The sequence below is a fragment of the Mytilinidion resinicola genome, assembly GCF_010093595.1.
Source record: "Mytilinidion resinicola strain CBS 304.34 unplaced genomic scaffold BDZ99scaffold_15, whole genome shotgun sequence".
NCBI classification, from domain to species: domain Eukaryota; kingdom Fungi; phylum Ascomycota; class Dothideomycetes; order Mytilinidiales; family Mytilinidiaceae; genus Mytilinidion; species Mytilinidion resinicola.
In genome coordinates this window covers 87783-103263 of record NW_022985451.1, presented here as the reverse complement: position 1 = coordinate 103263, position 15481 = coordinate 87783, and the positions used below count along the sequence as shown (strand labels likewise).

At 55.3% G+C, this 15481-nt stretch overlaps 4 protein-coding genes across 4 annotated transcripts; 3 read left to right on the top strand and 1 right to left on the bottom strand.

Annotated features, from left to right (window-relative positions):
• Positions 1-565: 565 nt before the first annotated feature.
• Positions 566-2751, top strand: BDZ99DRAFT_448035 (uncharacterized protein; the record flags this gene model as incomplete). Its single annotated transcript, XM_033718043.1, has 2 exons — positions 566-2551; positions 2608-2751. The coding sequence occupies 2 exons, from the start codon at positions 566-568 to the stop codon at positions 2749-2751; spliced, it is 2130 nt and encodes a 709-aa protein (XP_033573591.1).
• A 1109-nt stretch (positions 2752-3860) lies between these two features.
• Positions 3861-5601, bottom strand: BDZ99DRAFT_465423 (5-azacytidine resistance protein-like protein azr1). The gene has a single exon (XM_033720542.1). The coding sequence runs from the start codon at positions 5518-5520 to the stop codon at positions 4234-4236; it is 1287 nt and encodes a 428-aa protein (XP_033573590.1). The 5' UTR covers positions 5521-5601; the 3' UTR covers positions 3861-4233.
• A 186-nt stretch (positions 5602-5787) lies between these two features.
• BDZ99DRAFT_82243 (U4/U6 small nuclear ribonucleoprotein Prp4) lies at positions 5788-7907 on the top strand. The gene is made up of 4 exons (XM_033728928.1): positions 5788-5951; positions 6010-6036; positions 6096-6132; positions 6197-7907. Exons 1-4 carry the CDS (start codon positions 5904-5906, stop codon positions 7663-7665), a joined length of 1581 nt encoding a protein of 526 aa, XP_033573589.1. The 5' UTR covers positions 5788-5903; the 3' UTR covers positions 7666-7907.
• A 3151-nt stretch (positions 7908-11058) lies between these two features.
• Positions 11059-13120, top strand: BDZ99DRAFT_393614 (uncharacterized protein; the record flags this gene model as incomplete). Its single annotated transcript, XM_033715851.1, has 2 exons — positions 11059-11849; positions 11947-13120. The coding sequence occupies 2 exons, from the start codon at positions 11059-11061 to the stop codon at positions 13118-13120; spliced, it is 1965 nt and encodes a 654-aa protein (XP_033573588.1).
• Between the last annotated feature and the right edge of the window lie 2361 nt (positions 13121-15481).

Genomic DNA, 15481 nt, shown 5'->3' with positions numbered 1-15481 from the left:
ATTCATAAGAAAAAGTCAGCAGCGTGCCAAGACAGCGCCGACGGGCAATTTGGACCCAGATCCGCGCTGCGAGTGATTATTTGCGGGCTGTTCTCCACAGATTGCTCGGCACGGGCCCGAGAGCCTGCGATTGGCTGTGGTGGTGGTGTTGCATCGAACCTTGCAATAACGGCTCCGTCTTCTCCTGAGCTTGGCACACCCCGTATTCTCAGCTTCACGAGACCATGTCCCTCGCTCTTCGTTCCTGGCCTGCTTGCCCACACCCCTCCTCTACGCATGCCGTCGTTCGCAGCTTCTCCTCTGCACACTGTCGCTACGTGTCCGGCTCTTGGCACCCCTCTTCAACGTTTAACCGCTTCTCCTGACATCGCCCTGCGCTGTCGCCACCGCCTGCCACAGCCTCCCTCCCTATGGTCTCGCCGGCACCGCGCCCACACAACACCACCGCCCGCCCTCCTAGTAATCCGCCTTTAATATAGCCATGGTTAATCGCCTGGACCGCCCGGACAATCTGGCCTTCCAGTCCAACCACGATGCGCAACAATCGCGCAACCCCGACTTCGTCATGAACGATTTGCCCAGTCCGACGTCTGGCGGCGTTCCTCCAGCCCTCTCGCCCTTGGATGCGCTTGCGCTTCGAGGTCGATTGCTCGCCCAGGAGTTTGACAGGAAGAACAGTGGTGGGCGTCGTATTAGCAGGCTGCCGCCGCTCACCATCGCCAACGAGTTTGGGAACCGCCCGGACTTCTTTCGATCCATATCGGGGGAGTCTACCAACTCTCAATCGCTGCCATTCCAGGACGAGCCAGACGAGCCAGAGTTCCAGGAAGAACACACGCCCCAGAGCGCACGCGAAACTCGGCCAGACAACAAGCACAAGTCTTTCTACCCTCAGATTCAGTCGGATGAGGCGCCGTATGAGAAGACCTTCCCCTTTCGGAATAACCTGTCAAAGGTAGACGAGGGGGAGCAACCCGTGCCTAACCACCAGGACTACTTCGCCATATCTAGGACACATTCGCCAATGCCAGCGGAGCCCCGTATAGGGCCCGTCCAAGAAGCTACTCCAGTCACCCCTGGTTCACATCTCGGCCAAAATGCAACATACCCGTTCACTTCTAAACAGGCTCCTAAGCAAAGTACACTTGCTATTGATTCCGTGGCTGCACGAGGCTATGGATCAAATGCTCTTCAGCCACCACGGTCTCCGGCACCGTCAAGGTCACCTCGCGTTTCCCCTAGCATCCGCTCGGTTCCCGGCGACAGCTCAGATGAAGTCGAGGGCATGTCCCTAGGAGGCTCATACGACTCACTTCCGCGACGACAAATGTCTACAAATTCTTCTTTCTCACACCCTTACTCTCCAGGATCCCCATTCATCAATAATTCTATTCCTCGGTCGCCTTCTATATCATCCGAATATTCGGTTGGGGGCACACAACTACCTCGCCCTGCTTTCAACTTTTCTCGGCCACTCAGCAGTGCTAGCCGGCCTTCCTTTGACATCCGGCCCTCATTTGAAGGGCCCTCTCGGCAAACGTCAGACGAGAGCGCCATGATGAGGCCTTCTTTTGACAGTTCAAGGCAGTATGCCAATGACAGTCCTCTCACGAATTATTCAAACGACGTCGTGCACACCCCTGTGAGCATGACTAGCGAAGACTTCCGCAGATCGTCAGACTCGCAGAACCACCCGGTACCAGCTTATACCTATTCCCGATTTGATCTACCCCGTGGACGAGAACCTCAGCGAGAGTCAATCAACGCAGCTGATTTCTTAAACAAGCAGATCCAATGGGACCAACCTCAAAACGGCAATGGTCCTAGCAACGCACCTACATCGCGGACACGGCCACCTTCACCACCATCACCACCTCGCTCTATGGACAGACCTAGAAGTCAACCCGCACCGCCAGCTGCGGTGTCTCGTACCTCATCAGCAGAACGTCACGGTGCGCCTTCACTCACATCTAGCAATAGTACAATCCGGCCAAACCGGCCTACCGGTTCTGGTGAGGTTACTGCTGAACAGCATCTGGACCGTGGGATTGCCTGCCATGAAGCTGGGTCTCTGAAAGAGTCAACCTACCACCTTCGCCTTGCTGCGAAGGCTGGCCTCCCAACCGGAATGCTCCTGTATGCCCTTGCCTGCCGCCATGGATGGGGTATGCGCAAGAACGAAGCCGAAGGTGTGTCATGGCTACGCCGTGCTGTCGACATTGCCCAGCTAGAGGTAGCTGAGGACGAGGACCAGACCAAACAAGGCAAACCCTCGGATATCATGGAACGCAAGACTCATAAAGCCCAATTTGCATATTCCATATATGAGCTTGCTCAATCGTACGCAAACGGATGGGGTATTCAGCAAGATAAAACTCTGGCATTGCGGTGCTATGAAATTGCTGGAAACTGGGGAGACCCAGATGCCCTCACCGAGGCTGGTTTTTGTTATGCACAGGGGGTCGGATGCAAGAAGGACATGAAGAAAGCGGCGAAATTTTACCGAATGGCAGAAGCGAAGGGAGTGAGCATGGCTGGGAACAGTTGGCAAGTCCTCTCAGAACACTGCATATCTCATCATTCTAACGTGAAACCAGGATCTATAAGGAGAAGTACATGGACGACGCATCCTCAGACGCGAGGTCTACACGATCAGGTCGCTCTTCGAAGAAAGACACGTCAGAGAAGAAGCCTCGCGACAAGTCACGGACGCGAACTATCTTTGGCCGAAAGAAGAGTTTTGCGACATAGACCAACCGGCCCCCCACTTTTTTTTTTATATGTGCATACGACAAATTTGCAGAAAGCATTGTCATTGGCGACGGCGTACCTAGGAATTCGTGCATTGCGGGACTTATTGCATATCCTCGGACAGGCACGGCGTATGGTATGAGGAGGATCTCACCCCCCATTTTGGGCTCTTTCGCACTTCTCTTTTCGTTGTTACTTATATCCTCACCTTGGGCTATGCCACCACCACACACGCACGCTTTGTTGCACGTATTTGGGCAGCCGCTGCACAGCATTTTCTTTTGTCTATATGTCTGGTGCTTCTTTTGGACATCACTGGAGTTGATGTCACTAGGGCAATTTTTTCTGCACAACATACTCCCAGCACTGGTGCTGGCTGCGGACCTGGTCCCGTGGGGAGGAGAGAGACGGACAGGTCGGCGTGTTAATGTCGTTGGAAGGCTTTTATTCCCCATGTTGGGTGGGAGGAAGTGCTTAGATGGAGGCTGGTAGGTACATAGTGTATCTATTGGTGGAAGTTGTGGATGTGCTTTTGTACTTTTAAGAATCCAGAGGTGTTGGATTGCAAATTTGAGCATTGAGATCGTTCATTGGAAGTGTGCCTATGAACACCTTGTTAGTGAAGTGATTCGACAGGTTGATATCATACTTAAGTGGAAGTGGAGCTCAAGTGGACTGGCTGCCGTCGTTAGTATGCCTTTCTTTCTGTGGCTTGAGTTACAAGGCACGCCAATAACATGCCAAAACTGGCTCCAAACCGCACGGACTAGCTACCCTTCATATAGTGTGTTATACTGTAAGTTGGTCTAATCCTTTGGTCCGATTTAGGACTTCCCCAAACAACATGCTAGAATTGAATCTACCTTGCGCGATCTGACTACCATTTATACACTTTGATCCACTACTAACTGCCCTATTGTAATGCTCCCATATAGGGTGTCGTGACACGAGCGCTCGGTATTTTATCTGGTCTGCATGGTTCAGACTTTCCGTTTAGCCCAAAGATTTGATTGTGGGTTGGAGCATCTCAAGCAGTGTCAAGCAAGTGTACATTTTGAACTTCCGGGCGGTCTAATATAGGGTGTCTCGCAATAATATACCATTATTGAGTGCAGATCGCGCGGACTGACTCCCGTTTATACATCTCGATGCCTTATAACTTGGCCTATTTCCCTCGCCTAATATAGGGTGTGCTGGACATAACAAGCTGAAATAGAGGGAGAATAGAGCGCCGGGACGGTGTAATGAAGCTCACCACGCTGAGAAGGGACGTCGTCTGTTCTCGTGGGTCTGAGACAGATGGAGATAGCGTAAGAGTTATAAATATTTGATTCCTTTACCCAATTGCCCTTCTAGACTGTATATGTACGAGTTTAATGAATTGAAAAAAGGCCACCCAAAAGTTGATTCCAATGCCACCCGGCTCATGCTTCGCGAATTGATACAAATAGCTCTTACACAGAGAGAAACAAATACAGCGGTCTACGCCGTGCTGTTCTCAACCACGACAGCCACTACGGCTGCAATATCATCTGGCTTGCCACCATGCCAGTTCTCTTCAGGGTAATACTTCTGCACCTCCTTGGCGAACGGACCATCCCGCCTGGTGTTCAAGCTCGTCTCCTTCGCTTCCTTGGTGATAGCGAAAGCGAGCCTCGCTTGGAGGGATTTGGCATTCGCCTTCTGGGTGGCCTTGTTTGCTTGCGTGAGCGTCGCCAGGTCTTCGCTGACGTCTAGCTCCTGGTCCCCCTTTTCGACCCACGCCCCGAGCTCCAACATGCACTTGCTGACGACTCCGAGAGCGTCCTGTGGGCTTAGATTATCCCACACGCCATCCGTTGCGAAGATGAGCACGTCGCCATGACGGACGCGGTGGGATGTTATATTCGCATCCTTCGGCAAGTCAGCCAGCGGGCTGGAGCCAAACACGGCCATCTGCACCAGCATGCGCTCCGGCGTCTTGGAAAGCTGGTACGGGGTATTGAAAGCGTGGGTCTGCGGACGCGACACGTGCTTCACAGCATGCATGCTCAAATGCATGAAGCCCGAATCCCCCAAATTCGCAACCTCGACCGAGCCGTCCGCCGCACCCAGCGCCACGCTCGCCGTGCTGCCGCCGCCCACAATGCTCTTGTCCGCCATGACCTCGTCGAAGCCCACTTGCAGGAGATCCTTGGGTCGCAGCGGCCCCGGCTTCGTCGACGCCGCCGGGTGCATCCGCGCAGCGCACGCCATGTAGTCGCAGAGCCCGTGGGCGAAGTCGGCGGGATCGACCCCGGAGTCCGCCCACCCGCCCACGCCGTCCGCGACACCGAAGACGGTCGAGGAGGTCGCCCCGACTTGGCTCACGAAGAAGGCGTCTTGCCCGCTCCGCGGCCGCGGGCGTGAGGCGTCTGCCTGGCGCTTGCATTCTTTCAGGTCGGTAAGGGCGCTCTTATGGCCTTCGAAGGGCTTCTGGGTGAAGAGGTTTGTTTCGGGGGCGAGGCGGTGCCCCTTTGCGGAGTAGGAGGCGGCGATGCGGTAGGTATAGGTCGGCGCAGTGCTTGAGGCATGGCAGGTGGAGCTGAAAGGGCGGCTTACGGGGCAAGTTGGTGCGGATGAGGTGCTCCAGGCGTGGGGATTGTAGGCGCGTGTAGCAGAGGCGGCGGCGAGGAGAGAGGAGGTTGAGAGGCACAGGAGGAGGAAGCCGGGGGAGCGTGCTAGTGGTGAGCTGGCGCGATATGCGAGGCTCTCTGAGAGCCCCAATGCGCCGGGAGCGGCGAAGCCCATGGCCGTCGCCAAAGCCAGGGGGCGCAGATTAGGCGTCGCTGGCCTGGAGGGAGCTGGGGGAGCGGTGCTGCATCGTGAGGGTGAACAATGGGGGAGGGAGTCGTCCAGATAGATCTGCGATGGGAGAAAGATTTGGCGAGATGAAATCATTGCTTGGCGGAGGCTCTGCTGCAGAACACTAGCGTCCAGTCGACTGGCACCGCAGCATCTGATCTTAAGTCCACCCCAACATCTGCTACTTCATTCTTCACCCCAAAGCCCTTGATTTGTATTCTTGGATAACTCCGCACAATCGGTCCTTCCTCACCTCTGCTGTATCGCGACCACCTCACCAGAACTGCGCCTCCCCGCGCTGGTTGCGCTTCAGCCAGAAAACCGCAAAGATGATGCATCCATCGAGACAAGCCTATGTGGAAGAGGCGGAAGTAGAGGTAAGCGCAGATTCTTCGAGCTTGTCCGCCGCAATTCGGTATTCACAACCGTGTGTAGAGCAAATGCTCTCTCTTTCAGACACCCGCACGTGGATTTTACCTGGTTTGACCGCGCAAACTCAAGCTGATGGAGGATGGGTACAGGACACAGATATGGGAGGCATTGACCTAGCCGATCTCCGTGAGTATTCGACTCTCAATTCGGGCTTCTTTGCTTCGAGAAATGGTCATTGACGATGCTACAGCGACTGATCGTGACTATACCCTACCGACCGGCACGACTGGAGCTGGCGAGAAAGCCTCTGCCATCCTTTCACAATTCGAACATAAACGCCGAGCAGCTGCCATAGCTGTGCCAACCGCCGATGCAAACGTCAAAGCCAGCCTGCGTCGTCTCGGCGAACCTATCACGCTCTTCGGAGAAGGACCTGGCGATAGACGAGATCGATTGCGAGAGATCCTGACACTTCAGGCGGAAGCTGGCGAAGATGGCTATGTTGAGACTCAGATGGGAGATGCCGAGGATCAGTCAGGCGATGAGCAGGAAGAGTTCTACACGCAAGGCGTCCCACAACTGCTAGATGCACGGAGAGACATGGCACGATACTCGCTACCTCGCGCGAAAGAACGAGTCGCATTCCAGCGAGACGAAGCGTCAATTGTTCTCCGAACCCATGTCAAATACCGCAAGATTATCAAGGATCGATTGCAGGGGTTCGAGCTGTACGGGTCGCAAGTCGCCGCCGACCGGCCGGTGGGTATTGCACGGTTCTCTCCGAACGGCGAGTACATTGCGGCCGGCAACTGGACTGGAAGTATCAAACTACTCGACGTGCCGAACCTCGATACGCAGCAGGTCTATCGTGGCCATACCGATCGCGTTACAGGGGTAGCGTGGTCACCTGGAGCGACGCTTTCCGGAAGCAGCGTTTCCTCCTCGTCTGTGAACTTCGCCTCAGGAGGCGGTGGTGGGAACGTGCAACTCTGGTCGCTCGATCAGACTGCCCCTTTATCCACGCTATCGGGCCACAATGGAAGAGTTTGCAGGGTCGAGTTCCATCCCTCCGGTCGATACCTCGCGTCCGCTTCCGAGGACACAACTTGGCGTCTGTGGGACGTTGATACGTCAACAGAACTACTAATTCAAGAAGGTCATTCCAAGGATGTCTATACCGTCAGCTTTAATGCCGATGGATCCCTACTAGCCAGCGCTGGACTTGACAGCATCGGACGTATATGGGATCTTCGTACAGGCCGCGTTGTGTACGTCATGGAGAGTCATATTAAGCCGATATATGCCTTGGATTGGAGCGTGGATGGCTACCGTGTGCTTTCAGGCTCTGGTGATGGCTTCGCCAAATGCTGGGATATCCGTGCCATGCGAGAGACGACTTCTATCGGCGCCAATGTGGGCGGAGTCACAGACCTGAAGTGGTTCAAGGGAACAGACGCGGCGACAAGTGGCAAGAAGCTTTCGAAAGATGAGAATGGAGACTTAATCCCGAAGAAAGCAGGGACCTTCTTCATCTCCTGTGGTTTCGACAAAAACATCAAGATCTTCTCTGAGGGAGATTGGACCCTTTGCAAGACCCTGAGCGGGCACTCCGGGAATGTTCTCAGCGCAGACGTCACCAACGATGGAAAATGGATTTGCAGTAGCGGTCACGACCGCACCGTCAAGCTCTGGGCGAGAGACGATCAAGAGGGAGTATGAGTGTCTAGGAGTGGCACTGGAAAATCGTCATCAACGGCGCAGGTAGGCCGTATGAACTACATCACCCAAAGCATCATTTATGCTTGAGATCATGCTTAGAAGGAGCGTCTCTTGCGCGCGGAAGTCTTCACCCGCTTCTAATAGCATGTCGATAAAGTTGAGGATACGAGAAAGCTCGGGACTACATGTACTAATTCAAACCCTCTCGATACGTGTTGGTCCACGTCTGTTTCCTCTGTCACTGATTGAACAAGCGGTCAAGCATCAAATTCAGAGACTATTTGTTTTATTGACTCGACGCGGCTCACCGCGACACACCGCGACACACCGCAACTCTCTAAATTCATCCATTTTGCTGCTTTTGTTATCCCCACCGCTACTCACTATTCACAAGCCCAGCATCTACCCTGTCTGCCCCCAATATACCAAACTCCTATTTCGTCATCTGTTTTAAGCCCTTTAAGGCTGTCGTTTGATTGTCATATGTCGCACGGTCGGAGTATATGTCGGCTACTACTCGATCACTTCGTTGCTCCTGAATCCTTCTGGAGGCAGGCTTGGCACGGGCAGACGGCTAATTCTTCACCGCATTTTCAAAACGCTATTAATACACCAACGTTATGTTTCAGAAGCATTGCCACACTGCCTGAAGGGTGGATCAACAAATGTAAGAATACTTCCGAGGTCGGCTAGATCGGGCCTGGGATCAAGGTGCTGATCTAAACTCGACTTCCCGGTGAAGGAGAAGGGAGCAGTCAGGGTAGGCGCACTGTCAAACCAAGCTCTCGGAGCCTGGTAACCTCTTCACTAATTGTCACCACTACCGCGTCACGGCTGCTTCCGAAACAGCATAGCCCGAGGCTGGACTTGCAGATCGTAAACATACATCGGAAGAGTCGCAGAGATTAATCGTCTAATTCTCAATGACGAAGCAGAGGACCAACCCTTACTCGCATCATCCTTCCAAGGCGCAAGCTGCGCTATCTGCGAAAGGTCCACCATGATTCGGCTTCTCGCAGGAATGATTGGGTCTAACGGAGGGCGGAAAAGGCGATGCAAGCCAATTGGATGGAACAGAGGGCCAATTCACCGTACCCGAGCACCAGCTACTGTTTCGTCAAGCGTACCAGTCGGATTCTGCGCCGTTTCCACGAAGGAACTTGCATAGCTCCGTTGTTGTCCAAGAAAACAAGGCTACTGATTGTGCTACCTTTGCAATGGGTGCAATTGAAGGAAGAGGATTGACTCATAAAAAAAACGACGACGTGGACACGCCTGCATGATATCTAGAATTTTCCAGTGCCAAGTAGATCAAGTAGGACCCACTTGATGGCACTTGAGTGGTCGTTCACGCAGCAAGATACAGAAGGTTGGAACAAAGGCGACGCAGGTTCGCCAACCCGCAGATGGGCGGCCTAACCAATGCCTTGGAAGAGACGGAGAGCCACTCGCAGCTGCAGCCTTGTCTTTCCTTCAATTCACATTACCAAATGCAGATGGGCAGCAGTAGCCTCGTCCATTGGGCCTCCATATCATCGAGGCTGCATTTCAATATTGATGTTGAGGCTTGGAGCAAACGCTCATTGCTTCAGCGCGGCCGGTAAAACGCCAATGTCTTGGGGCACGCGGTGGTGGAGCGTCTGGAGCCGACGACTGGATCTGGAGACACTGTCACTCTCAGCCCTCTGGCAAAGGCCTGAACAGGCGAAGCCATCTCGGGCATGATCAGCCCAACGGTGGTTCCAGACGCAGAGGCGAGCGACCTCTCAGCAACGGCTGCCGGTAGATGCAAGAGCCCTCCCCGTCCGCGACCGGGCCGTCGCGGCGTGACTGCTGCACGTCGCGATTCCGGTGTAGTGCTCGCCGCGTCGGTGTCGTCACACGAATCATCACGGTGCGCTTATGGCAGAATTGTCTTATTCGTCGCGATAAGGGTAGCACGATGCGAGAGCTGTCCACAAACAGGAAGCAATGCCTGGTGCCGGCAGCCTACAATTGGAGAGCAGAGGCAGTTTCACTAGCGTCCAGCTTCAAGCTGCCAGGCCAACCAACTGTGGGTGAGACGCGGCCTCGAGGAGAGTCGGATCGGAGGAGCATGAGCACAGCAAGTCAAGATTCATCAGCAACAGTGCAGCTTGGCCCGGTGCAACAGAGCGACCGGGCTTCAATGTGGCTGCAGGTTTGCCTCGGATCTTGGGGGTGCGACGTTGCGACGCACAGAGCAGAGCACTGAGCAACACTTCACGATAACTCGCCATGGCACAGAAAGGAGGTCGGAGGGTGTCTCTGGACGAGGCCATTACCGGCGAGTGGAGCGGTGAGATGACTCGCGCAAAAGTTGGACAGATGACACAGCCATGGCGGAGGATGAGGGAGAGAGGGTTGACCTTGCGGGCAACTCGCCATGTCGCCTGATTCCTGGAGAGGGCCGATGAAACCACGCGGCCGCCAGGAAATGCCGCTCCGGGCGTGCGAGTGGTGTTGAGGATTCGCAGCAGCCCTGGCGAGCCAAAGCGCAGGGCGAAGAGCCAGAATAGAGCGATGCCTTCCTCCGTGTCAACGCGCGCCCTCACGGCGGGTTCAGAGTTTTCGCGACCTGGCCCGGGCCGCCAGGAAACCCAAGCGAATCAACTGCAGCGATGGACGCTGCGGGCCGGCCCCGTCCACTGGACGTCTGCACGAAGTCGCACCACGCGTCGGCGGTCTCTCGCTGGGCGCAGCTCTGGCGGCAACGGGTCCGCGGCCATGTGGACGAGAGGACGGCAAACGGCGCCGCTCATGGCATCGCGTTTTGCGGCGCTGGCGGCTCAGGCTTGCCATGGCCGTCTGGGAGGGAGCAGTCGCTCTCGGAGGGTGGCCCGGCGGAAGTGTCGCAAACAAGCTGGCGCTGGGGTCTGGCTGGCTGCAGCAGCGGCGCGGGAGCCCAGGAATGACTGGCTGCGAGCGGGCTCCATCTGCAGCGGTACCCAGCGACCCGATGTCGCTTTCGGGGCACCGAATGGCAGGGCGCGCAGGGAGCGTGGGTGGGAGGTCGTGGGATGCCCCAGGTGAAGCCGTGCCCACCATGCCCGCACAGCCGAGCCTTCACTCGCAGCGAAACAGCACCAGCACGGCCCGTCCGCTGTCACGCTGCCCCCCAGCCGTAATCATATCTATCCGCGCCGCCCAGCTCCCTCTGCCACCACTTCCCCACCATCGTCGTGCTCCCTACGCACGCTGCAGACTTAATCCAACACCACCACCCCCGCCCCACGAGAGCCAGATTGACGCTGTGCTCCACGCCTCATCGCCGACCAACTGCTCTGCATTGCCGAATCGAGCCCTCCACACCGCCATTACTGCCGCTACACCGGTATTTCGTACAAAACCCACGCCTCCCCCCAGCCACCGGCCATGGAGTTCCAGCAGCACATGGACTTCCACCGGCCCTCGTCCACGCTCTCCGTCGACCGGAAACCCAGCACCTTCTCCTACGACGACAACGTCACGCTCGACTCCACCATTCTCGACACCCCCAGCATCATGTCGCCGACCAACTCCCACCAGGGCATGTTCTCGCCCGAGACGTCGCTGTGGGAGGACTTCCCGACCTCGGGCCCCTTCGTCGACCGCCAGCAGACCTCCAACAGCAGCAATCCCTTCTTCGAGCAGAACAACAACCCCTTCACACGCCTACCGCCCACCCAAGCAGCAACCTACGGCCAGCAGCCCTCTGCGTGGCCGATTAACGACAATTCTGGCTCCCGGACACCCACGGCAACGAAGCCGCTTCACGCGTTTGGTCAGGCTGACTACGATGCCGGGCCGCCGTCCGCCTTCATCCCTGTCGGATCGCACATGTCGTCGACGTTTGGTGGATTGCCCCTCCAGAGCAACGTGCAACCGAGTGCCGTCTTCCCCGCTGCTCCCGAAACCCCTCTGTCGCCGCACAGCAACAACGAGTGGATGGCCCTCGCCCAGCAGGAGATGGATTCGCGGCCAGGCCCCAAGCGCATGCGCGCCAACTCCCCGCCCCGCTCCTACTCGCCGCGGCGGGACGGCATCCGGAAGAAGAACGCCCGCTTCGACATCCCGCCGGAGCGGAGCCTCCTCAACATCGACCTGCTGATCCAGAACTCCTCCAACGATGAAGAGATCAAGGAGCTCAAGCAGCAGAAACGCCTACTCAGGAACAGACAGGCCGCGTACGTCCTTCCCTTTGGATTTTGGTTCTTTGGCTTTGGCCTTATTGTCCAGCGTGGCATTTGGTTTTGTAACGTCCCCCTGCTAACCTCTATATAGTCTTGATTCACGGCAACGAAAGAAGAAGCACACCGAAGAGCTCGAAGAGGAGAAGAAGCTCTGGACCGAGCGGGTGGGCGTCCTCGAAGATGAGATCACCAGCCTACGTCTGCAGATGGAGGGCATGCTACGGGAAAAGGAGCAGGCTCACCACGAGCACAACGAGATGAGGAATATCATCGATCAGCTCCAGTGGGACAAGGAGGAACTCGTCCGATCCAACACCGTCGAGACTGGCGACCTCCGCAAGAAGGTCAACGTCCTCACCGAGCGGCTCGAGAGCGCCAGCTCTGCCATGTCCGTTGCACCAAGTTCTACCTTCACCGACTTCGCCTCCGATATGGACAACCTTAACATGGGTGCGAACGACTGGGACAACTACATCTTCGTCCCCGATTTTTGCATGGACGAGTCGACGCCGTCAGCCACCGAGAACCAACAGCAAGAGCACTCCCTCGTCGTCGCGCCCCGCAAGAAGGATGCGGAGGCCAAGCCCGTTGCTTCAGGTCTCCTCCTCATGCTCCTCCTCTGCGGCGCCTTTGTTGCCAGCAAGTCTTCCGGTTCCACCGCCCCGCCTCTTCCTCGCATGCCAGACGACGTCCGCGCCGCATCAGCCACCGTTCTTGACAGCATTTTCAAGGACGCCGGTGTCGCACCTTCGCCTGCCCAACACCACAACCTCATCGCCAACCGAATCGAAGCTCTTGAGCCTGGACCATCCGGCGCCAACTGGAACAAGCGTACCCTGTCTGGAGCCGAGTTCGCCAGCCTGTCGCACGGTGCCGCTTCTCACCTCGACCAACTACACGCCCATCTTGCCGCCCCTACCAAAGATCAGGAGAACGAGCAATTGTTCTCCATTACGCCGTCCCAGTACAACAGCCTTACCTCGGCAGAGTTCACGCGGCGAGGATACAGTGTGCATAGCGACGATATCAACGACCCCTTGTCTCCCGGATCCCAGCCTTCGCACCATCGCCGAAATCTTGCCGAAACTCTTGCCGCCATGCGCGAGGAGAGCAAAGGCGAGACTGCGGCCGAGGTTTACACCCGAAGCCTTTTGTGGGAGCGGATCCCAAGCGAGGTGGTGCACGAGTTCAAGCGCATGGTCGAGGAGAGCGACCGTGCAACGACGAGCGAAGACGGCATTCGCAAGGTCGAGGTTTCTGGCTGAGTGCTCCACCACGACCATAACGGTCCTTCGTACTCTTGATTCAGACGACGACGAACGACCACGCCGTTTATTCCCTTTTGAATCTACTTGCATATTCTGGATTTTTGCATGATTTACTTCACTTCTTGGGCCTTCACCGGCATTACTAGGGACAAATTTGCATTTGGAGGGTATCCGTCAATTCTTCAGTCCATACACCGATCGCCGTCAACCTACCGACGACGCCTGCCACCGCCTAGCCCAGGCCCTTTTTGTTGTGTTTTTTCCTCGACTCACGGAAAAATTGGGCCGGCTAACTTCTGACTTTTCACACTGTTTTCAACGAACCTACGACTCATAGGAACCACTGGAAATCATACCGTTTACCGAGCATCTTGGGCGGCTGGGACTGAGATTGAGACTACGCGAATTCTGATTGATGGAGATCACACAGCAATCACAGCGCAGATTCTCATTTGTCACCTTCTATCTTCAAAGCTGGACATTTTTATCTTATTTTGCCATATAGGACGGGATTTTGTATGAACCTGGAAGGAAGCAAGCGATTTTGGGATTGTCTTTGTGTGTCATTTATTGTCATTTATTGCAGAGCAGAGCGAGCGTGTCATTTTGGTATATTCTTTTGAGATGGACTTTTGATTTTTATGAGACCATATGTCTTTTTTGGGAAGAACTACGATTTGGATGGATATCATGTCTTGCGACCTATTTGTCTGGAACTTTTCATATTATTACTATCAGCGTCACGAATTGTACATGGGCACAGCTGGAGGAAGGGGGGCCTTTTTGAAGATTCGAGCGCCCGCTTTTTCACTCACAGCTGCGCGCTGTGGGACCAAACTACTGGCTGAACATACACATCACATACAACACACCCCAACTGCAACGAGTATCAAGAAGAGCAAGAGATGACTACACACGAAAGATTACCCACGAACCTATCTATGATCTGGCGAATAGCCTTTGTTTAATGCCGATTATGAGAGACATACAGCGTCCTGTTGTTTCAGAGCGCAGCACGCAGCTACACGAAGTCTCGGAGACAGCTATTTTTAGTGGTTACCTTAATCATTCCTCCTTCGTCCTTATCGTTATCGTTATCATTGGTCCCTGTTTTCTTTAAATCCGTCGACAGCAATACTTAATTGGCTCTTGGAGCGCATGCCACGAGCTGGCTGCGCGCGTTTGGGGGTGGCACACTACGTATCATCCCAAGATTATTGTGTATGGAGCCTTTCTTTCCGATGCATCTCCGTTGCGGGGTGTTGGGTGTGCGTGTGGCGGTTTCCTGGAAACGCATGAATGAGCAGAGCTGAGCTGAGCTGAGCTTGCTCGGAGGTATCCCCTCTCGGATCAAATCAAATTCAAATCACCCATCCACCATCGATTGCCCTTCTCGTATCGATCTATCGAATCTATGTGTGACTGACTAACTCAACCGCGGCAAGTGACTTCTCTGGAAAAAAACTGTAAGAGGAACTGAAGTGCTGGCAGCTCAAACGCTCCTCCACGTGCGCGCGATACGGGCAAATTAACTGGAATGCTGTCACTGCACTCTGCAAGCCGGACACATCCCAAGTGGAAGGATCCGGACTATGCAAGCACAAGCGCACGCAGGCAACAGATCATTCAGACAGCTCCAACCAACTGGCTCGGTTGCCCAGGCGCGGATCCGGGCAAGCGTGGCGCACGAGCTTGGGTGGTGGATGTAGGGTGTGTGGACAACAATCGCCAGCTCACGAACAACCTGAGCCTGCACCCCGCAGCAATCATGCATTCGGCAGAGGAAAGCCAGCCTGAACACATCCCCCATCCCACATCCCGTGCCCCCATCTGATCTCGGACTTACTCCAGACCACCCACACAGACGTGAAGGACGGGCAGTGCATGCAGCGAGGCTGGTCATGTAGGTGGTAGTAGTGAGACAGATGCACGCAGAGATTAGGAGATGCTAGCTAGCCAGCTGAGCAGGTAGGGGAAGGTAGAGTGTAAGCTCCTCAGCAATCGAACCGAATCGACCACCTCACCACCCACCCCTTCCAGGTGGAGGAAAATCAGGGCCTCCATCCGCTTCGGTCATCTGGGCCGATGCGATGGATCGGGAGCGATGCGCGATCTCGAAAGGACCTCGGGAGGCCTCAGCAGGCGCACACGCCACCATAATGAGTATTGAAAGCCCTTTCCAAAGAGGGGAAGGACGGGGGGAAGCACGCAAGCAAAGCACGCAAGCCACAATTGTTTTCTTTCCAACTCACTCGCGCCAAGGATGGTACAACACCTAGGTACACACTAGGATGTTACTGTATGTGAGTAAGATAGATAGATTGTTGAATGAGGTATTCTAGAGCATGATTCGAGCGG